This window comes from Thamnophis elegans, chromosome 4 (genome assembly GCF_009769535.1).
Source record: "Thamnophis elegans isolate rThaEle1 chromosome 4, rThaEle1.pri, whole genome shotgun sequence".
Lineage (NCBI taxonomy): Eukaryota > Metazoa > Chordata > Lepidosauria > Squamata > Colubridae > Thamnophis > Thamnophis elegans.
In genome coordinates this window covers 68,490,298-68,513,940 of record NC_045544.1, presented here as the reverse complement: position 1 = coordinate 68,513,940, position 23,643 = coordinate 68,490,298, and the positions used below count along the sequence as shown (strand labels likewise).

Below are 23,643 nucleotides of genomic sequence, written 5' to 3'. Positions count from 1 at the left end.
CCAGCTCTGATTACTGTTGGAGAATTTGACATCTACTTTGAAATTCTATATGCAAAAGAGACTTTTCAAGGCTGTGTTTTCACTAGTTAGGAACTTAGGGAACCATCCATCAAACCATTAGCCAGTCCATGAAGGAAGATCCTGAAAATGAAATGGATGAAAATTTTAAAGAACTAAAGGCCATGTATAAATCAGTGTATAGCTAAATAGAAGCAAGGATTGAAAAGGGCGGAGAAATACAGTGAATAGAAATAGTTTAATTTGATCCAGTTAAATTTCTTTTTCTCTGGTTTCTTTGCTCAGTACTTATTGTGTCAGACTTTAATATTGGTTACATTAAAAGGGAACAGCTTGGTGAATATGTATATGTGCATAATAATAAAGAGGATGTCTTCTTCAGGATCCTGAACCGATTTTTTAATGTAAAATTGAATTCCATACAAAATAGCCATGAGGATTTTATCTGATTAATACTATAACAAAATGTTAGCACACCTCATAGACATGTTCATCCACCTGAATTTAATTCCCATTAACGTGACATGAACCGTGTAAGTGGTTTTTCTTCCTTTGTCCACTAGGTAGTTGAATGTGAAGATTCTGAAGAGCTAAAGGAACTTGAACAAAAGTATGTTTGCTTTTTATATATATATATTTTACTTAAGAATACAAGTAAGCTGCATAGGGAGATTTTGAGACAGCATTAGTTTGCATCCCTTACCAGATGAGAAATTAACTATATCAATATGTCTGTCTGTATATCTATCCTCTATCTGCCTGAAACTACAGCCTATTAAAGTATATGACACTAATTCAACAGGAGGTGATAGGCCAAAGTCACACATGAGAAAACCTGAAACAGGGCAAGGACATTTTCAAAACAAATCAGGTTGATCTGTGAACATTATGTTACACTATTTTTTGCAAGGTTTCAAGTGATAGAAGTTGTAAAATTAATGTTGGGCCCATACTTTGCCTTTAATTATTTAGAGTAGCCACTAAAATCAGTAGACTGACTTTAAAATTATGCCAGCATAAAATAATGCAAGTATTCAGCTAACATGATGGAGCATCTTCTGTCAACTGAATATTGGGGCAAATTTCAAGGATAGTATGTAATTCTACCTTGATGTCATTACGGTGATGATAATAACAAAGTTGAGTCTAATGGCATGCCCACATGGCCTCTTTCCTGTGGATAAATGGTTTCATTTTTGGATTCTCTGACTTTTATTCTAATGAAAAATTAATGTGGATTGATGTAGTCAGTCATTCACTATGGTTGTTTTTCTAGGTTGTTGGAAAAAATTCTTTGCTACATAAATGCAGTGGCGCAATCAATAGAAAAAAATGCCAACACTTTGACAGCCAAATTCTGGAAGGTTCTGCTCAACAAATCATATGAACTACTGGATAAAGTGAGTATTATTCTATTTGCCAGTAAGGTGACATCTTGAAGCTTTGTGATTTTGATGTAAAATAGATTTACTAATTTTAAACCACCAGATAATCCAGGCAAAAATGATAGTTGCTTAAGGTATCTTGAGTTAACCTACTACCACAGATTTGCCTAGCAAATTAATTCCAGTAACAATTATCTGTGCAATTTATATGAATAAAGAAAACAATAATACAATATAGATTTTAAAACAATATGTAGAAATTAGAGAATATTGAAAGATTTGGAAAAAGTGGAGCAAGCACATAGAAAGGTTTAACTCTGAAAGGAGAAAACTTAAGAGAATATACAATAGAACTTTGGCTTTTCTGAAAGATGGGGAAGTTATCTGAAGGACCATCTCTTCCTGGTTACATCCACCCAACCCACTAGAGCAGGGAGGCAGGAAATATGAAAGTTCCCATCTCCTAAGAAGGAACATCTGACAGGACCCAGAAGAACGGCCTTCTCCATGATGGCTCCCTCCCTTTGGAATATCATCTTGGTTCTGCCAACAGGCCTGGGGAACCCAGAGTGGGATGGAACCCATCAAGTAGCTCATTTGATTATGTGTTGTCACCAGGAGATGAGAGGGTTACTGTTTTTATTCTTTTATATTGGGTTTTTTATTGTTTGTAAACCTCCCAGAGTCATTGGAGTGGGCAGTCATATAAATCTTATAAATAAATAAGTTATTCAAAAGAAGAGTATTGTGACAGTGCTGGTAATGAAATAAAGATCTCAACCTATAGGGATAAGTTCCAATTAAGATAGATTTTGTAATTGATAACAGTTCAATAGAGAAACCAACTTCTTTAGGCAGTTATGAACTCCCCTTCACTAAATATGTTCAGGCAGAAACTATGTAGCCAGGAATTGGATTTGGTAGTCTACAAACAGCTCCTTTTAACTCTGGCTTTTCTAAATCAATTTTTCAGGCATTTGAGTGAAGGCAGAGGAAAGGAGGAACAGAGCTTTCACTTATTTTAGTCAAAACTTGAGGAAAGACTTGGAATGGAAAAAAAAATGAGTGAAGAAAGCTCTCTCTGCTTATATTGTTTCCCTCCAATTTTGATCTATTTGTGAAGGACATGGGGAACAGGATGAAGTACAAATGAATACTAAGGATAAGGATAAGCGGGCTTGAACCCATTCTGAGGCACTAACTGGACTAAACATCTGACAAAAATAAAGTGAAGGAGGGGAGAAGCACATTCACCCTTGCAAGTTTCTGCTACTATAGTTGTCATGGTAGCCATAGTCTTGACCCATATGGCATTGGTTTCTTAGTCTGCTCTACCTTGTTGGATTGACATTCGGTTGCATTCTGAGATTTTCTTGAGCTTCCCACAAATTCAGGAGTAAGTGGAATACTCAAGACTGGATTGTTAAGGATTGTTAGATTAGTTTTCCTATCTAAATACTATTTTTTTACTATTAATTTTTTTAAAAAATATTCCTGTGTTTCCTTTCTAGATCAATTCTTTAATTCCAACAGAAACCTTTATTCCTGTCCTCAGGGGCCTGATGATCAATCAGTTGCCCTCAGTGAGACGTAAAGCCATGGATCTCCTCAACAATAAACTGCAACAGAACACTCAATGGAAGCAAACCCAGGTAAGCAATTTTTCTTAATGTCCCTGTTGCCACATAGTAGCAGCCCTTTGTGCCACATAGCATAGCAACAGCAATGGGAAAAGTTCAGCCTTGCCCTTTAAGTATAGTACTTAAATAAAGAAGTACTGGATCTGGAACCCTGAACTTACTATAGGAAATCTTCTGCTGTAGGCTTGTTTGGATTGCAAGATCTGGATGTTGGTTTGGATGTTCCCATGAATGGTTCCGCATTATTTTGTCCTTTCAGGTGGAACTGCTGCTAGAATTGGTTCCCGACCTCCTCGCTGTGGTGCAGCATCCGGAAGCTGAGGAGCAGGCAATTAATAGGCAGACGGCCTTGTATAGCTTGAAGTTGCTGTGCAAGTGTTTTGGCAGAGAGAAACATGAGCTGTTTGTTGCTGTGCTAAAAGTGGCCATTGAGGTGATTTCTTCAGATGGGAAAGAAGAAAGAAATGTCGTGGGAAGTGCTCTGTTGTGTGCTGCTGAGATCACCTGTGTGTTGAAAGCATTGGCTATACCTCAACTTCCAAGGTACTCTTCTTCAAGCATAATTAAGGATCAAGAAATTGAACATCTGGACTGTCCCTTGAAATTTTTGTTCAAAATATGCCTTGCATTGCAATGTGATCGAATATCAGTTAAGCAGCTCTAAAAGATAGGGTGGTTATTTCTCTTCTTCTTTTATAATAGACAGACATAGGTTTTCCAACAAATTCTAAAGGGGGGGAAATCAGTTGGCATCGGAAAAAAAATATTTCCTTCCTTCTGTGCAAATGATTCTTATTTTTCTAGGCCAGATTGATTGCTCTTCCTTTCAAAGAAATGCTTGAGTAATATTCATAGGAAAATTTGTATAATTAGTTGGAAGCTTTCTGCAAAGCAAAGAAAAATTAAGCACTTTCATGATTACAATCATTCAAGAAAGTAGTGATAGATAAAATAACTTTTGACTCAGATATGCAATTATCTACTACACTGTCCTCTATGTAGATTAAGAAAGTTAACAGTTAATATTCATTAGATATTTTTGTTTTTTCGGAAGAGCTTGGCTTTGACCCTATTTAAAATATTTGTATTTTACTGGGAGGTCTGTTTGAGTATGAACAGGTTAATCTTGTGTATCTTTTCTCATAGGCTTATGCCGGCATTGATAAATATACTGAAACACAAAAAGGACTTAGTTGCCAATGAAATTTATTTACTTAGCACAGTGACAGCTCTACTGAAAATTGTGGAAACGTTGCCACGCTTCCTCAGCCCATATTTGCTGAATGTCCTGCTCCAGGTCAGTAAACCTACTTTGATTAAGAGCAAGTATTAGTTAAGTAGCACAATGTGTGAAACCTCTGTGAAATAATTTGATTTGTATATTGGCTGCCTCCAAGGTGGTCCACTTGGACAGAATTACTGTTGAAATGGGACCTTCATCCCAAGTTAATCTACGCGTGGCATCTCTGAAAACCACTTTGGCAACAAAACTTCCATCAAGAGTTCTTCTGCCAGCAATTGCCAAGTGCTATGGTGAAATTGCAAGTGCTTCTAAGGTGAGATGCGCCTCGGTTCTTCCAACACATCGCTTGTTATATTTCAATACATACTGTATATAGTCAATATATTACCTCAGGCAATAATGGAGTTCAGAAAGTGCATGGCATCAACACTTCATTGAGAAGGAGGCATAATTCCACCTGCAAAAGGGGGCTTCCTTTACTTAGGTAACCTGTTAACAGATTTGGCGCTTAGTTTCTTTTCTTGGGCAAGGAAGACGAAGAGCAGGGTCATGGTTCCTTATGGCTCTCAAATTTCACACTATCCTGGACTGGATGTTTTCCTTAAAAAAAGCTGCTATCGAGTTTTTGAAGGGAAACTCAAGCAATTTGGACAGCTTTATTTAATAATTTGAATCCCCTTGGGTATTAAACTGAACTTGTATCTTTGTTCTTCTAGAATGATGTAGGTACTATTATGGATGTTTTGAAGGAGCACATTGTAACTCTGGAGAAAGATCAGCTCTCTGCTCATCAATCTGAGCTAACAGCATTTTTCACAAAGGCTTTGGACTTCAGAACCGAACATGCTCAGGTGAAGCATATGAGATCTTTTGAGAGTAGCACAAATGTATTCCTTTTCAAGTGAGGTTTCATCTCTTTATGGGGCAGTTTAAAAAGCTCAGTTCTGGGTAGGGTTATGCCCACAATCCGATAAACATTGCTACAAATATTTTGATAACGCCTGCTTTATTCTAGGACAATTTAGAGAAAGTTGGCAAAATAGAAGCTCGGATTATCGCATGTTTAATCAGCATGGTTATGAAGCTTTCTGAAATATCTTTCCGGCCCCTGTTTTTCAAGGTAGGCATTTAAACACGCTTCTATCTTCATAGGTTTCTTGTTTGTGTTTTGATACAAACAAATAAAAACCCCACGCCCGGTCTCTCTTTTTTTCAGCTCTTTGATTGGGCCAAAACTGAAGGTGCCCCAAAGGATAGACAGTTAACTTTTTACCGCCTGGCAGACTGTATTGCTGGTGAGCTAAAAGGATTGTTCAGCCTATTTGCTGGCCATTTAGTGAAACCTTTTGCTGACAATCTCAACCAGATCAACACATCAAAAATAGGTAAAAATTCTAATTTAAAATAAATGCAAGGAAGAAAAATATTTTAATAAAATACAGTATAATGCACTAATAATGTAACAATGCATATTTATATATTGGGTTGACATGAGGGGTCCTTGGTGCGCTGAGCTTGTGTTTTTCCTGCCGATATTTCATTACCCAAACTATGTAACATCATCAGTGATAACTAGATCAGTGAGTAGCACTGATGATGTTCCTTAATTTGGGTAAGGAAACATCTGCTAGAAAACAAACAAACTCAAGAGAGTACCAAGGACCCCTCATATTTATAGTTTTTCTTTGAAACTTATTTACATTGTTATTTTCATTTTTTTTAAATGGAAGCCCAGACTCAATCAACTCAAAATCCAACTTCTGGTAGTTCACCTTCAAAAAAATAAACCATAGGGCTCATTCACATTAAATTAAGTTTGTTTAACTTTAACACAGCCTGTGTCATGTCTTCAGTGGGTGAGGATACCGTGTTTCCCTGAAAATATGACCTGTCCTGAAACTAAAGCCTTACCACATTTTTCGCATGGGCAAAAATATAAGCCCACCCCCGAAAATAGGCCCCCTGGACAATCCCCCCCCCTCCGGCCAGGCAGGTCCCCATTCACTCACCTAGGGGCATTCCGAAAGCGCCGAGCCGCGGGAGGCGGAGGGCGGCGAACAGGCGCTCACGTTGCTTGGTGCCTTCTGGGTACTGCTAGATCAGTCAGCGGCGCTGTGCCTGTCTGAAAAGGGGGGTTGCTGGGCATCTGCTCGCAAGCGTGGCCACCTCGTGGCTGCTGTGTTGCTGCTGCGACAGCGCAACACAGCCATTCGGCCCTGAGGCTGTGCCCAGCTCTTCAGGACCCCGGTCGCAAGGGAGCAGCTGCCCGGCAACCCAAATACAATAAGCCCTTCCCTTTAATAAGCCCAAGGCCATATTTCGTGGGTCAAAAAAATATAAGACCCTGTCGTATTTTCGGGGAAACACGGTAAGGTTTAGAATCTTATTTTTCATTTTCTTCATATTATTTATGCCTTTATTCCTGTACCTTTTGCTGTTTATTTCAGATGCAGATGAAGCTTACTTTGACTCCGAGGGTGACACTGAAAAAAGTTGCTTATTACTACAGTATAGCCTTGACTGTTTGTACAAAATCTTCCTTTTTGATTCTCATCATTTTGTGAGCAAAGAAAGGGCAGAAACATTGATGCTACCTTTAGTCAATCAGGTTAGAAAGCAGTCACATTCTTATTAGATTATTACCTAATAGGTTTCCACTGTGCTATATAATTCTTAGATGATTTTTACAGAAGTACTTTATTCATTTAAGATGGTTCCTTTTTTAGCTTCTCTTATTGTCAAATCACCATACTCAGTTTAGAACATGAGCTGAGTGATATACTTGTTATAAAGGAACAATCTACCAGTCTTGTACAACCAGGGGTTAAATGCAGTGTTCTTATGGATTCCCAAAAAGGGATATTAAAAGTATATAAAGAATCAAAGGAATCAAAGAATAGATAAGAAAAATAAAAAAATCTATTCTAATTCTAAAAGCTCCAGCATAAAATTGCTCTAAGGAAGAGCAAAGAATTTGGTCAGGCTAACTAGCCCATTGTTGGTTGAATTTTTTGATTTTATTTTTTTCTTTGTAGCTGGAAAACATGCTTGGAGGAGAAGAGAGATTCCAGGAGAGAGTGACTGTGCATTTGATTCCATGTATAGCGCAGTTTGCAGTTGCAATGGCAGATGACGCTCTGTGGAAGCCCCTGAACTATCAGATTTTGCTAAAGATGAGGCACGCATCACCCAAGGTGAGTGGCAGATGTGTTAAGTTCTGCTTAAGACAAGCAAGGTGGCCAATACAGTTTAATACATGTTGGGGGTCAGTCTTTTAAAAACTGGAATATTGTTGATTGTGCCCAAATGTTACACAGGAGGGAGCCAGAATTGGGCCATTCTGACTGCGCTAACTTTTGAATGTGCTGACTGCACTTATTTTTGGTTTAGGTTCGATTTGCAGCTTTGTTGGCTTTGTTAGAGCTTGCTGAAAAAATAAGAGAGAATTATATGGTGCTACTACCAGAATCCATTCCTTTCTTAGCCGAGCTTATGGAAGGTAATGTATTGCTTATTGTTTTTGCATCAAATTACTTTTTTCCATAAAACTACTTTTAATAAACAATGGCTGTCCTGCAGTTCCACCTTAGGGACAAATTATCCTGTCTCTGTAGAAAACTGCTGGACTTCAGGCTGCATGGTACCACCCACTAAACTATATTCTTAGGTCCTTATGAGCATTTATAGCCTTATAGTTAAGAATAGATTCATTAGAGAATGTATATTTTTCTTACTTACAAGGAAAACTTTTTCCGTGGCCGGTTTTCAGCATGAATGTACAGAATGTATCAAAATCCAAGTCAATGACTGTACGTTTTATTTCCAAGAAAATGTCACAGTATTTATGTTCAAAAGTCATATGTCAAACAAGGAAGTGTTTAGAAGAAAATGGAATTAATGCAAGCATTGTGTAATTTATATAATGAATAGACTAGAAGGCTATAGTACACACACACACACACACACACACACACACACACAGTGCATACACACAGTGTATCTATGTACTGAGTTGATTCAATTGCAGATTAGGGAAGCTCTAAAATTCATAATTAAGTACTGATTGAACCCCAGCTATTTATAATGTTATTTTCTGCAATCTGAGAAAATTGATTCTTCTTTAGACAGAGCTAACATCTAAATTATTAGTTTTAGAATAACCTTGAGCTTATATGCCTTGCAATATGCTGGTAATTGCTTTTTCTGAGAAAACCTTTGGAACCTACTGGGAAAGTTTCCTTGGAATTTCCCAATCTTTCCCAAATTTAATTTTAAGATTAATACATAATAGCAGTAATATATACATTTTAAGATGTCTCTTTGAAAAGGTATAAGTTTCCTCCCCATGAGAGGAAGGGTACATTCGAAAATAATAATATCCAAACAATTTAAAAGCAGCTTAAAAAAAATCTTTGGAAGGTGGGAGAGAAAAGATGGAGATTGAGAGAACCCTAAATTGTTTGTTTCTTTTTGCCTCCTTGGCAGATGAATGTGAAGAAGTGGAGCATCAGTGCCAAAAGACCATTCAGCAGCTTGAACTTATTCTTGGGGAACCACTCCAGAGCTACTTTTAATCCCACACCCCAGCTCTTCTCTGTTTAGAGGTTAAGATTTGCAAGAAGGACCAACCTTTTTCCTCACTCTTTGTTTTATGAATGCTTTTACAAATATATTTGACCATTTTGCTCAATATTTATGTTAAAAGGACTGTTTAGATTTTAATTAAAAAGGGACAAATTTTTAAGTGTAACTTCTTTATATTTACGTTTTAAACGGTTGCATTACACTTACTATACCGAATAAAGTTTAATTTCTTATAACTTTTCTGGGCCACCTAGAAAAATTTTATCACATCTACTGTATACGTTAATTTAGAACTGACAGAACAAATTCAACCCTTTTATTTCCCCATCTAGAAACTCATACTGTCCTAGTTGAAGAACTGATTTCATCTTGGCTCTCAGTTTTTCCTATTATTCATACCAAAGCACTGTAAGGAGACAAATACAGTTTAACAGAAGATTCCACATTGCTTTGCACTTTCGGAATTTTAATTATAGATTGGAAATTCATATATTCTCTATAAACCTCAGCAGAAAATTATAATTATATAGATTTTTAACAATGCTAGGCAGTAGATTGAGATACAAAAACTGTTGCCTAGGTAAACAGTCTTAATGTAAACATGTTATATATTGCACAGAAATATGCAGAAGCCTGCTAATTTTACTGGACACTGATGAGGCAGTCCTTATTGAGTTCAATGGAGTTTCTTTCCGGATTGCAATTGCCATTTACATTTAGGCACAATGTCAGTTAGTAAACTATAAATTGTTAGACCATTTTAAGATTAGTTAATAGATATGGTATTTCAATTAATGTAAGTAATGATATACAGAAAAATTTCTGCAATCTTCCTTCTTTTTGGTTACATCAAGATGATTCTCTGCAAGCAATTAATAAAACACAGGTACTGCACAACTACCAACATCTTACATCTAGTAGTTGAACATCCCCGAAGACTTCCAATATACGGATCTTGTCAAGCTGCTTAAATCGATGTTTGTACTCTAGAATATGCACGCCATTGATAGCAACATTATATTGATGATCTTTGCAGAAAATTAGTAGCTGAAATTCAGAAGGATAAGGTCAATAGCAATAAAATCAACTTATGGGGCAAAAAGTCTGTAGAGATTCTCAGTCATCCAGATGATGGTTGTCCCAAAGGTGCTTTTTCAGTAGGCAACTGTACTTTGTTTTTTCTTTTGAAGACATTTCGCTTCCCATCGAAAAAGCTTCTTCAGCTCTGACAGGAGCTGAAGAATTCCCCACTATCCTGTCAGAGCTGAAGAAGCTTCTTATATGAGAAGTGAAATGTCTTCAAAATAAAAAAAACAAGAAAGTCCAGTTGCCTCCTTGAAAAAGCACCTTTGGGACAACTTATGGGGCACTTCAAGACTCTTTGGAAAGGAAACAATACAAATACAATGTAATGCCACCTAATTAAGATTGATCTTTCAGGAATCCTTTATCAAATCAAGCTATCTAATTCACTATATCCCTTGAATAATTTTATAGTGTTTAAATCAATTTTCTAAATGTATCCATAAAACTTGTCTACAACACAATGTGTTGCAATACTGAAACTACAAGTAGTTATAGTTCTTTCTTTGGATTGCCAAACCTTCAAATCTTGAAAAGGAAGAACATGTAATGCAAAGGCCTGACTACCATCTTGTTTCTAGATAGTTACCAATTTCTGTACACCAGAGAGCTATAACTGACCATCTTAGAGGTTAATGAAGAGGTATTTAATTCCCAGAATTCCTGAACTAGCCATGCTGGCTCAGGAATTCGGAAGTTGAAATCCACATGTATGGTTTTCCATACATTTCATGAAGTCCAAATGTGTGTTTTTCCATACATTTCATGGTAATATTTCCCCTCCTCCAATTTCATTCTTTATCATGAATAATTCATAAATGTGTGAATTATTAATGTCATGCTATTATTTATATCACAATTCCAGTTGTGACTTACGGTGCCCTACAGTAAATATAAATAGTTTCTGTTAAAATCTAAAACTTTAATAGGCAATATTCAGTTTAGTAATCTTGTTTAGTTCCTACCTCAAAGTACATTCCTGGCCTGAAAGGAAAATGAGCAATAGATCTTTCCTCTTCTCCCCAGCTATCGAACAGATAAGAATTTCTCACAAAAACATTGTCTTTTATTCGGGGATTCAAATGAAGAGCAATATCGCTTGACTCACTCGGTTTAAGATTAATTGCAAAGCTGAAAATAAAAATGGTGACATCAGTTATGTTATGCCTTAGCACTCCTCCAACTTGGTGGCCTCTATTATGTTCAGTTCTACCACTCCCATTAGCTCTCCTTCCAAGTTCATTCATGCCTTGGCCCAGGTTGGTAGTCAATCGTCACTACCACTTTGCTGGTGACATGGATCTTAACTCAGTTTCAAATATAAGCTTCAGTCCTAATCTTGATGAATAGATTGCCTCGATGTTAGAGACCCATAGCTCAAGAGCCTTGTTATGACAAAAATCACAACCACCAATTGGCTTCAGCCCACAATTCAACTAGCTGATAGAAATCTCCCTACCTTTGATTCAGAATATAGGTTAATAAAGTAGGCAATAGACACTTCCATGCCAGATAATAACTCTTGTTAGTTTCCATGCAAGCTAAGGGCATTACGACTTAGGACTATGTTCCAAAATATTACAGTGTAAGGCATTACAGTGAATACATGTCTGTTTAAACAGTTGGCAGGTGGAAATTATGTTGAACAGGTGACAGAAGGCTAGTACAGTGTCTGTCAGGCCCACATACCTAGACTAGACCGGAAAACCATTCCTGAGAGAGAACTATTATTGAATCTATTAGTGGAGGGATGGAAAGAAGCAAATGTATTAAAGGCTTTACATATCCAAACTTAAGGATAACTAACATGTCAAATATCTGGGTCAAGCAAAGACAGTGTGGAGAACAAGATCTTGACTGATATGGGGGAAATGTATCATTTAGCAAAATCACTGCTGAATAGGTCAAGGGGTAGCACCAGGATTATTGCTATTTCAACATCTCTTGTTCCTTCATCTCTGCATAAATTAAATTGGTGTAAAACTGTTCAGATAAGTAGGTGTTTATGGACTTTCTCTTACATTACAAATCTGTGGGTGATACTAAATTCCATGGTTTTAGGTTAAAGACATACTGTAAATTTTAGGTTAAGGACATACATGTGGAGGTTAGTAGGGTTTCTTATGAACTCAGTAAAGTTTTTCTGTAGAATTTTAGGAATGAATTTCAAACGCCACTGAAATAATACCAGCATGTAAAATATGCAATGTTACAAATAATGCAGTATTCCAATACACTAACCCATTTGCTTTTTCTTTAACTTCTCCTTTAACAGCAATTGTTCGTCCAGGCTCAACAGAATAATTAAGTTTCGCTGAATAAGGAATTACCTGTAAATATAATCAGACCCAGAGTTACCTATGCCAAAATTAATAAGCTGCAGATTATAAATATATACCATGTATCTAGTTTTCTGTACTTGCATATCACTAGAGGCATATAACAATTAAAACAAAGACAAGGCAATAATAATTAAGAAAAAAATTAAAAACAAGTGATTATTCACAATTATTACTCATTTATAGATTTATGGCAGTTCACATTCAGAAATGATCTGAACAAGCCTACTTTCTGTTTGGCTGTGACAAGCTTTCTCTCTTACTCCCTTAGATTTAAAACAGAGATGCTCCAGGACAATTATCAACTCCCAATATCTCTGTATTGTACACTTTTCATGTGATAGATAAAATTATTAAACGTGTGGGGGGGTCAATGTTCCTCCTCAATTCAGAGCTTTTAAGATGTCACTTTTTAATTTTTCATATGTCCTTCTTCCATTTATCTATTTCCAGTTGCTGAAGCTATTTTCCATCTGAGGCAAAACAGCTTAGAACAAATATTTGAGTTTAAACAAAACTTAACAGTAGCCTAATCTTCTGGAATGAATTAAGTGAAAGTAAACAAATAATATAAATTAGAGAAATTGTGGGAACACTTTACGGTATGTTCCGCCTCTCTGCCTTCTTGGCTTACCCGCAAAGCATATCGAAGATATAATCTCAATTTAAACAAACTTTTATTTAATCAAACTTAATTATATCCTGACCCTGCCATTCAGCTTAAAGAGTGTCCTTCAACTGGAAAAAGATTGTGTAATGTGCATGAACAGATACAGTACATTCATGTGCAATACTGGAAACTTTGAAGCAACTATTACTTTCAATCTAAGTTTGGTTCTTATAAAGAAATATCTTACAATAGTAAAATGATGAGTCAGAAGACAATCTGGACTCTCCATCACATGATCTTCACTCAGTTTCTCTAAATTGATTTCCTACTCATATTTTAACCAATTCTTATATATGTTTCAGGATTTGGCGCTGATTTAATAAGAAAGATATCAGATTAGGGAAGGCTTGGGAGCTGACATCTGGACCAAGATAGTGGGTTTTCTATACTTTACATATAGCTAACAAATTTACTGTTCAATATTGGAAGGACAAATAAACATATGACCAACTATTCAAGCAATTTATGAATTAATCACTTATCAATATAGATTAGCTATGGATAGTTCTAACAAAATATGGTTTCCATTCATTGAAGTGTCTATTGTATAACTTTATATATATGTCTATGGATATGTCCACTGTACATTTTTATTTCTTCTTTCATCTTTTTTCCTTCTATAATTTTGTGTATTCTTTTTATATTTCATTTGGATAGGAAAGCAACAATTTATCAAGAGCTTAACTGGGTCTATCATAAACAAATTAAGCTTATCTCTTTTTCAACAAAAGAGGGGAAACAATAGGTATATTTCACCCTGACCTCAGTAAAGGACTATACAAATTCTCTCTTGTGATCATTAATGAAATATTAATGCAAGTTAGATGATGCAATTGTTAGATAGATTTGTAATTAGCCAAATGACCACACAGATAGTATTCATAAATAATTCCACATTAGCTTGGAAAGTAGTATTGAATAGAGTGCCAGAAGGCTCTATTTTGGGTCCTGTGCTATTCAACATTTTCATTAATGACTTAGGTGAAGGAAGTTAAAGATTATCCAATACACAGATGTAAAAAAAAACCTAGAAGTGGTTAAGAAAAGATTCAGAAAGATCTTGACAGGTTTGACTAGTGTATTGAAACACATAGGATAAAATTTAACAGAGAAATATGAACACCTGCACCTGGAAAAGGTGAGGGAAAGAAAAAAGGGAAAGGCCCAAGTCAACAATGCTCCTACTCTACTCTTTTTTAGTCAGACCACATTTGGAACATTGTGTCCAGTTCTGGACAACACAGCTATGCATTAGCAAACAGGTCTTGGAATAAGTTCAAAGGAAGGCCTCAAAATGGTGAGGGAACTGAAAACCAAGTCCTATCTGCAAGGCTGAAAGGAACTGCATATGTTTAGCATACAGAAAGGAAGACTAAGGAAAAATATGATAGCAGTCTATCTAAAAGGCTGTTCTAGAAAGGAGGGAGTAAATTTGCTCTCTATTGCCTTGTAAAGCAGGATCGGATCATTGGGTTGAAACTACAGGGAAACTGATTCAGGTTAGATGTTAGGAGGAATAACCCGATAGGAAGAACTGTTAACTGGTGGGTAACAGTTCAGAGACTGAAGAACCATCTGTCTCAACTGCTTTCACAGACCCTTCACCAAGCAGATAACTAGATAATCTTTGAGGTCACAATTCTATGGATTTATTTCAAGGAACTCTAATGTGGCCATTGCAAATGGCACTTGCAGAAAACTATCAAAAGAAACTGCCCTGAAGGACAATTTGAATGCAGCCATTGCTGTTTGCTAAATCAGCACTTGTTTGGTTTATGCAGCATGCAGTAGGAGTTCTTCAATAAACCATGGCTTAGCAGAATTTTGAATCCAGTCACTGAATCTTGTCAGAGGAGTGACAAATCATAAATCAGCTATGCCCTGGCCGCTCCCGTGTGCAAATACCATTGTAATGAAAAAGTTTACATTGAGATAAATAAAAGTTCATGTCCTTTTATGTTCATTTTCATTCTGTAACACAGAAGTCCCCAATCCCTGGGCTCAGAAATAAGTCTGCAAGCTAGCAAAGCCCCATCCATAGGATGGAGGCCGCTTGCAAAACCACGCTCCCTCCAATCCACGAAAAAAGCTCTCTAAAGAACTGGTCCCTGGTGCCCAAAAGGTTGGGGGTCACTTCTATAACATGTTGTAACAGTTTGTATTTAGAAAGATACTTACAAACTGTGAGCTATCAGGTACATCTTCCTGTGTAGAAAAAAAAACAGTCTTAAATATAAAATAAGAGAACAAAATTGTAAACTTAAAGAATACATTTCCCACATTTATGGATGCTTGAGAATCTTGATCAACGTAAGATATACAATTAAATAAAAGATACTGACATGAACTTTGATATATGAATATTAGTATACTATAGTATACAAATAATAATAATAGTAATATTATATGAATTGTGATACAAATAATAATATTAGTAGTAATATTATCTGAATTGTGATATTTGAGTAGTCCTTGTTCAGCAATCACAATTGGTTCCAGAGACTTGGTCACTAAGCAAAATGGTTGCTAAGTGAAAAATCACAAGACCACAACTGTGTTTATGATTTTACTTCAGCTTTCTTTTCCTTCAAAGAGTCAGAAGGATACAGCCCTAATAGCCAGGTGAGCCCAAGCAGCAGGGAAGGCTTCCAGAACTCAATTCCTGAGGAAGCTGGCTAAAAGACCAAATCGTATAGCTCTTTTTTTCCCTCCTCTTCCATGCGCTTTGGAATACTCACCCTGTTGCTAGAATAATTAGCAAGGAGAAAATAAATGTTTGTGGAGAGGAACAAATTGTAAGAGAATAAGCAGGTATACAATGAGGAATTTATTGAAAGGAATGTGCTGGTACTGGTTGTTTGCCTAGCCTGCATGCAATTGTGAGCTGAAGGCAAACAAAAGCCTTCAGTGTGAAACTTATTACAGGGAGTCCTCGACTTAGAACAGTGAGTTTAGTGACCATTCAAAGTTACAATGGCATTGGAAAAAAAGTAACTTGTGACTGTTTTTCCCATTTACAACCATTGCAGCATCTCTATGATCACACGATTAAAATTCAGACACTTGGCAACTGATTCATATTTATGACGGTTGCAGTGTCCCAGGGTAATCTGATCCCTTTTTGCAACCAATTGACAAGCAAAGTCAAGAGGGCAGCCAGATTCATTTAACAATCATGTTACTAACTTACCAACTGAAGTGATTCACTTAACAATTATGGCAAGAAAAGTTGTAATTCACTTAACAAATATCTCACATAGCAATAGAAACTTTGGGCTCAATTGTGGTCATAAGTCGAGGATTACCTGTACTTTGTCTAACTGTATATAAAATTATAAAATAAAATATAAATAGCATATTTTAAAAATATTTACATATTTGCTTTTAATGCCCATTTTGTTTACAATATTCACATTTACAATGTAAACATATAATATGCAGAGTGTTGTTAATTTCTTCATTAATGCTTTTATATGCTATTGCTATAATTTGATCTTTTAGATAAAGACGGCTCCTTATACTGAATATGTGAGCAAATTGCATGTTCCACTTCATAATTATGAATGGTTCAATCCATTCTATTGACATCATGAATGTATACCTTGCATACCAACATAATGTTGTAAGAAATAGAATAAATAAAATCAACATTCAACATACATTCAAATATTTTATACTTAGAGCAATGCCAAAGTAACAGACTTTCTATTGCAATAACTCACCTTGTTGGAAACAAATCCAATCAACGTAACTTTCACTTTTCCTGATATTGCAAGAGTGTCAATTTTTTCCAAATTAATCTTATGTTTATACAGCAACACATGCTTTCTATTAACTGACACCTGTAAAAAACAACCAACTAAAATTTGAATATTTTACACAGAAGCACTGATAAAGTTTACATAACAAATTATTTTTAAATTAATCAAACACATCTTAAGGTATTTTATAAAAAGTAGCCTTTTACTTTTGACTATAATTTAGCCATAGCTAAACCATAATTAAGAAACTATGATTTAAAGCCAAGCTAAGCAAACCTTTTGTTTGAGGGTTGCAATTCATTTCTTCTGATCGACATGAAGGCCACAACGGGTGTGGCTGGTGATTCTACAATAACGGTGCAGTAGGTTTGGCTAAAACTTTTCAAATCTATTTTTAGCATGACAGGATAATTGACATAATTGATGACTGTAAGGCTAATACAGCAAAACCTCTGACAATTTGAGAAAAGAAGTCAATCCAACTCTTGGGGGGATTCCAACTTTTTTGGGGGGGGGATCCCTTTATATCACTGCAAATATTGAAATACTCATTTGCCTTTGCAAGACTTGAAGCACCCATTTTCTAAAATGTTTATTATCTTTGAGAAGATCCTGAGATCACAGCTGGAAGGCTAGAACCACATACAGCCTGCCAATCCCTAGTTTAGAGTTATATATGAATTAAAGGTGTTCCTTTGCACCATTCTCTAGTGGTTAGATTTCAAGGTGCTAATAAAATGCCAACCATCCCCAGGGTTGAATCTTGCCCAGCCTTGCATTAAGACCACCTCTAGCGTATTAGGAACAACATTATTTAACACCTCAACCAGTAGTGCAAGATAGGAGGAGTAAGTATTTGCAGGGAAGAAAATGTCTTGTTCTTATCCATCTGCATCTAGAAGTCATATTCAAGAGTGCCATTCATTCTGAAATATATGGTTCTTATATGAGTGCAATTTGGCAGTTCAAATACCACCAGGCTCAAGGTTAACTTAGTCGTCCATTCTTTTGAGGTGGGTAAAATGAGGACCCAGATTGTTGTTGGGGGCAATATGCTGACTCTGTAAAACACTTAGAGAGGGCTGCAAAGCACTGTAAAATGCTTTATAAGTCTAAGTGCTAAGTGCTATATGCTGCACTCCTAAAAAACTGAAAAAGCTTTCTGAAGTTTACCTCCATGACCTCTACCTGTTTTAGTTGCAACCATTCAAACTTTAAAGAACAGTATAAGAGAGTTTTTCTCCTTCTACCACAGACAAAAATGTTGGGATTTGACTGCAGAGTTGTGGGTGGGATGCATATTTTTATGTTTGCTCTTTTGGTGATAGCAGTGATCTAACTAGGTTTCAATTACATTATGTTAAATATATTTGAATATTTTGATTGTTATTGCAAGTTATTAAAAAAACAAAATGTGGGATATATAAGCTAAATAAATACAATATTACAAGCATTGAGCCAGGAAGTATCTAACCAAAAAAATAAAATTTAGATAAAATTAAGTAGTTAGTACTCTCAGTGAAATCAAAGTAACTTAAGCCTAAATTTAAATTTAACCTGTTGAAACCAATGGGAGCTCAGTATATAGTTGCAGTGGTACAGAACTTATTGAACTAGTATTGATAACTGGCTGATTAAATAATTAAATCATAGCAATTTACCTGGAATTTATCATGGCGAACCATAAAAACTATCTCAAAAGGTTTTGTTTTTTCGAAAGGCATCTCATAAGTAATCTCTTCTGTGCCCCATTTTTCTTTCTGCAAGGTATTGCAAACTAGGCAACCGGATCTTTTGAACCGAGGGTTGAAATGAAAGGCTACATCGGCACGAGGTTTTGCACTGTTACCACACTGAAAGTCCACCTGGAACCTAGTAAAAACAACCACACTGGAGTCAATGCAATCTTGTTGAAACAGCAAATAATCTCTAGAAATGGAGAACCTTCAAACTGTTGCCTCCATATTCCACCCCGTTATATGAACATAGAATTGTGAGTAGGATCAACAGGAACATTCATTATGTAGCCTGCCCAGACTCATGATGACATCTTTGAAGAAAAATATATAGGCTTTAGAAGCATTGTTTCTAACTTCTGATATGATTTCCAACATGTGGACTGAGTTTTCTTATAGGACCACGGACATCCCTAAAATAACACACTCGTGGCCATTCTACAGGACAGTGTCATAATTCTAGCTAATATTTTGAAAGGTTATTACAAATATAGGCATATCTTTAAAACATTTTGCTCATTTCTTTTCATATTTGTATTTCTTATTCAATGGTATAAGACTGTCTCTTGCATGCAGTACTAAAATCAATTACATTATCCATGCAAATGTAAGTTTGGGGACTGGTTTAACAAAATAATGTAAACACTTTCACCAGTAAATTTGTGATCTAATATCAATTGACAATTATTATTGTACGGAAAGTCTAACATTCCTCAAAAACTTTAATTTCTCAAAAGAAAGAACGAACCATTTCAATAAATGAACAAATATATACATGGTGCTTGCCCACAATATCCTTATACAATAGCTTTTAATAAAACTTTTTTTTCACCTCTCTGAATCTTCAGGAACAAATCCATGTATTATTACAAGATCTCCAGGTGAAAGACCATCCATTAAGGTTCCAGCATATGGAACAACCTATTTTAAAAAGACAAGATATGTAATTTATAGCCTTGCAACTTAAAGCTGAAAATCAATTTTTCACAATGTTTGATATTTTTAACCTAGATATAGTAAAATAATTAGCATGCTCTTCCAGTTTAGTTAGTTCAGACAACCTCTTCCTAAGGATAATCCCTAAGATTCAGAATCTCTAAATCAAAATGTGAATATGCAAGATCAATATTTCTCTGGCTTGAGCCATTTATTTTCACTCAACTGCTGAGAATAAGGACATGCATGCAAAATTAGGTAGCTGTATGCAGCAACACTTATGCAAGAAAGCATTGCTATGGACCTTCATTGTAATATGTGATTTCAAGGCAATCAATATAATCAAATCAGTTTTACAATAAGCCGCGTAGAAGAAGTCACCAGTGTAAAAGCTAGATTAAAGTTTGAGACCTAAAATTATTCTAAACCAAACAGTTGGGAAACACATTTGAGCAGGCAGGATTCAAAGTCTATTTTTCTGCTCTGCATGGAAACTATTGCAGCTTCACTGCCCTTATTCTTCTCATCTTCTTTTCTCAACCTCTCACTTAAGAAATCCCCTTTTTTAAAGACAACAAGGAAGAAGAGATAATCACTGGGCTCCGGACTGTCCTGTCAAAATTGTCCAAAGACATCATTTTCTGTCTTCTCAGCTTTAGAAGTTTGTAGGCTCTGTACGATCCAAATGCAAACAATATCTGAAAAGGTAAAATTATAGAGCTACATTTTAATTGAACATAACTGAATACGTTAAGTATCCTGAGAGAACCATTAAAGGAAACACAAAGGAAATGTTTGGAAAGAGAATATGATAGAAAAACCTCTGTTAGCTTTGAGTGTGAAGCTATTTGGAGGAGAACAGATGTAAACTACTCTGGGAGACTTAACGTTATTCTGCTTAACGTTAATATGGCAGTCAATGGCTCTTTTTTAACTTTAAAAGCTACGGAATTGACACCTCATCTAAAACTCCAAGCCTTTCAATCAGTGTGGACTATCTCTTGACAAACAGAATTCTAAAGCAATATCTGAAATAGTTCCAAGGAAGAGAGTTTTTTAAAATGCCCAGAACTTAAATTGTCTTACACTTAAGCGTGAACTCAAAGAAAAAGTCACCACTGCTACTAGTACAACTATGATCACAAGTTTCTTCAATGAATCACTATGATTTTCCTCCACACACCCAATATCTTCTGTAATTACCATTTCATACATGAAATGGGAGCAGTTATGCGTGTTTTTAGAATGGCAAATATTACACTTCTGCTCTCTGCTCTTTACTTTTTGCACGTCACACTTTGCTTTTGGGTCCAATTCAAAGTGTTGATTCTTTAAAGCTATTCTTTAAAGCTATTTGTGGCATAGTCCAAGTTTATTGAGGGACCAACTCTCCCACCTCTGCCCGTCCCAATCAGATCCAGCAGAAAATATGACACAGGATGCTGTCTGGTAAGGAGCTGCACTTGGCTCCAGTGCTGCCTCAAATTTTAGGATTTTATTAGCATTTTAAAAGGTGACATTAGCTCCTTTAATATGGCAGTCAATGGCTCTTTTTTAACTTTAAAAAAGCATGCTTTTCTCTAGGTCATTTCTTTTGGCAGGCAAGAACCTTCTTTTTCAGCAACTTCACAACAGAAAGTGTATACGGAAATTCCTTTAATATACTTGCAAGTTTTAAGAAAGATACAAACCAGCTAGGAAAGAGTAAAGTAACCCACAAATTCCCTTAAATGTGGAATATGGTATTATCTAGAATCAATGTTTTATATTATTTGGGTCTCATATGTAATCATGTCTTACTGTTTGATCACTTGATTTCTCACTGAAACACATATCAAGTAATATATCATTTGTTTTTATAGAAGACTTGTCTCCCTTCCCCCTTAATGTTGTGGGGTTTTTGGGGGGGGGTTGGCTTTGCCTGTTATACTTGGGGGTTCTTATTTTTGGATGGGCAAATAAGACCCTTTGCAAAGATTAATGTCACTCTCAAATTCAGAGGTCAAGTTCTTATCAGCTCCACAACACCAGGAGGAGCCCCCTTTCTGACATGGCATCCATTTTGTGGATCATTTTCCTCCCACCCCCTCCCCCACATGAAGCTGGCTCCATCCCTGTTGATTTTCAGTAACTTCCTTTTTTTTTCATTTTCCTTTTCCCTTTCACTTTTTACTCCTATTTTCTGTGTTTAGTTTTTACTCTATTTCATTATCATAATCAAAATTCTTAATTTAAAAATACTTGATTTTAGGCATGGTTAATATCCGCTCATCAACTCCCCAGGCCATTTTGCCCTAAAGCAAAGACTCAAAACAGCATCACAAGAGTTTTTCTTTGCCCCAAGAGGCTACCAAAATAACTCATGAGGAACTATGTGGTGCTGTATCATTTTAGCCTCAAGGCCAAGGGAGGCAACCCAGTGAAATCTTCTGGCTCTCTTAAAGGACTACTACAATGTTACATTACAATCCCCTCTGGTTTTTAATAAACAAAACAGCTACTTTAGTGAATTTCCCAGCCAAGCCCCTTAATTTATTTTCTTTTAAAAAACAACAACCACACAGCACCAAGAGACTGGATAATATCAGACTACACTATAGGATTGTTGTGCACTAGCCGTCTCCATGGCAAATGGATAAAACACTAGGCAATTTCACACTCTTGCAGCCACTACACTTCTGCTATTATAATAACATTGACGTTCTTTATCTTCATTAGCAGAGAACGGAAAAGCCCCACAACTGTCCCCCTTTGCTACCAATCTTTTTTTTCTTTTTGAAGAGATGGGTACCCCGCAACAATCTAGATAAAAACACTTTTCTAACACCCAAATCAGGTTAGTTCCTTATAAATTAAACAAGCAAACTAATTCTTCGGAATTGTGCTTTCTCTGATCCTGGTGGCCCTACCTGAAGTCAGTTTAAGTTCCAGCTGGACCCCGGGCTCCAATCACGGAGACCAACCGAATTTAATTTCCACTGGATGGCGCACGGTCCACAATCTTTTCTAAAGTTTGACTTGACTTGTTTCGCCTTCCCAACCGCTCATCCAAACCAGAGAATTTACCCCAAGCCAGTCGCTACCGTTTTCAGCTGCATCTTTTTTGCTTTTAACTCTCTGCAGCTGCTCTACTGCGGATGCTCTCAAGTTCACTCACCGCTGCATCTGGGGCGCGCACTCTTTGCCTTCCGGCCAAAACCGCAGCGGTTGCTTTCACCTCGCATTTATCATGCTACCGAATAGATCCCACGGCTTAAAATGGTGCCTCGGCATTCTTCCTTTTCCTGGTTCACAAGATCCCAAACAATGACATCATCCCACCAAGAGACGCCCCTCCCACACTTAAAGAAACAAGAATTGAAAGAAAGTTCGGAAAGCTTTTTGCGGAGGATTTGATCGGCCCTGGAAGAAGATTTAACCAAATCTTCAATGGTCTTTGAAGAAGCAAGATAGAAGGAGTATTGATGCCTTTGAACTTTGGTGGTGGGGGAGACTCCTGAGAATACAGTGGAGAGTCAAGAAAACAATCGGATGAATCATTGATCAAATCAACCCAGAATTGTCACTGGCGCCGATTTATTTTTCTTATTTCTTATTTTCAATTTATTTTATTTCCTTATTAGTATTCACTTGATTTTTATTTCTATTCTTTGAATTTTTCCCAAGGACCTTCAAAATTTGATATCCCAATCATCTTATTCACGAAATAAAGCAGTGAAGATGTCTAAACTTTTTCTAATACAGAAAGGTTTCTGCAATAGAAAAGGATTGTAGAAAGAAGAAAAATAATGAAGTTTATCAGAATAAGATGAATGCATTTTTACAGGGTGACTATCACCAGGTGTCATCCTCATGTTGGAGGATACATCAATTGCCACTGTTAGTCCAAAGAACTTTCTATTGAAGGAGCGGCATCAACTTAGCCTTCATTTCAGCAACCAAATATATTGGGTTCTCCATCCATTGAAACATGTGAAATAATGCTTACTTAACATGTCTAAAGACTTTAATGCATTACAGTACTACAATTCATCGATAGGTGGGGTGAGTCTTCTTCTTTAGGCCATTTATGCTTAATTAGGAAGCAAATAGGTTTCATGGGTTTTCCTACCTAGTCAGCATGCTAGAGTGGCCCAGCTATTCATAAATATTTACATACTAATTATTTTATAAGTCATTTTAATTTTATAAATACATTTCAGAAACAAAGATTGTGGTGAGAATACAAGCAAACTCAAAAAATAATAT

General features: G+C 36.2%; 2 protein-coding genes across 5 annotated transcripts in view; one reads left to right on the top strand and one right to left on the bottom strand.

The window, feature by feature from the left end:
• Positions 1 to 9,374, top strand: part of HEATR1 (HEAT repeat containing 1) — a 41,336-nt gene extending 31,962 nt beyond the window's left edge. For both annotated transcript variants that reach the window (XM_032215296.1, XM_032215295.1), the window contains exons 33-45: positions 582 to 628; positions 1,295 to 1,418; positions 2,915 to 3,055; positions 3,303 to 3,586; positions 4,190 to 4,340; positions 4,441 to 4,599; positions 5,003 to 5,137; positions 5,302 to 5,406; positions 5,503 to 5,671; positions 6,734 to 6,894; positions 7,322 to 7,480; positions 7,677 to 7,785; positions 8,772 to 9,374. In XM_032215296.1, the coding sequence (XP_032071187.1) occupies positions 582 to 628; positions 1,295 to 1,418; positions 2,915 to 3,055; positions 3,303 to 3,586; positions 4,190 to 4,340; positions 4,441 to 4,599; positions 5,003 to 5,137; positions 5,302 to 5,406; positions 5,503 to 5,671; positions 6,734 to 6,894; positions 7,322 to 7,480; positions 7,677 to 7,785; positions 8,772 to 8,860 (1,833 nt within the window). In that variant the 3' untranslated portion in view covers positions 8,861 to 9,374. The remainder of the gene's footprint in view (positions 1 to 581; positions 629 to 1,294; positions 1,419 to 2,914; positions 3,056 to 3,302; positions 3,587 to 4,189; positions 4,341 to 4,440; positions 4,600 to 5,002; positions 5,138 to 5,301; positions 5,407 to 5,502; positions 5,672 to 6,733; positions 6,895 to 7,321; positions 7,481 to 7,676; positions 7,786 to 8,771) is intronic.
• On the bottom strand, positions 9,320 to 22,683 carry LGALS8 (galectin 8). Of its 3 annotated transcripts, none has more exons than XM_032215297.1 (9): positions 22,553 to 22,683; positions 19,992 to 20,093; positions 19,292 to 19,380; positions 18,385 to 18,595; positions 16,685 to 16,804; positions 15,141 to 15,167; positions 12,195 to 12,283; positions 10,919 to 11,084; positions 9,320 to 9,917 (listed from the first exon to the last, which is right to left on the bottom strand). In XM_032215297.1, the coding sequence occupies exons 2-9, from the start codon at positions 20,031 to 20,033 to the stop codon at positions 9,768 to 9,770; spliced, it is 894 nt and encodes a 297-aa protein (XP_032071188.1). In that variant the 5' UTR covers positions 20,034 to 20,093; positions 22,553 to 22,683; the 3' UTR covers positions 9,320 to 9,767. The 3 variants fall into 3 exon arrangements, with proteins under 3 accessions (XP_032071188.1, XP_032071189.1, XP_032071190.1); XM_032215298.1 differs by lacking the exon at positions 22,553 to 22,683 and adding an exon at positions 22,305 to 22,544; XM_032215299.1 differs by lacking the exon at positions 19,992 to 20,093.
• Positions 22,684 to 23,643: the final 960 nt, after the last annotated feature.

Bases quoted from the DNA above. Each gene is read 5' to 3' on its own strand.
- LGALS8 (XM_032215297.1), bottom strand. From the start codon at position 20,033: ATGATGTCTTTGGACAATTTTGACAGGACAGTCCGGAGCCCA. The intron at 18,596-19,291 runs GTGAAAAAAAAG...TGTTTTTACTAG, and splicing joins GTTCCTGAAGATTCAGAGAG to GTTCCAGGTGGACTTTCAGT. The intron at 11,085-12,194 runs GTTAGTGTATTG...TTTTATTTTCAG, and splicing joins GTTAAAGAAAAAGCAAATGG to CTTTGCAATTAATCTTAAAC.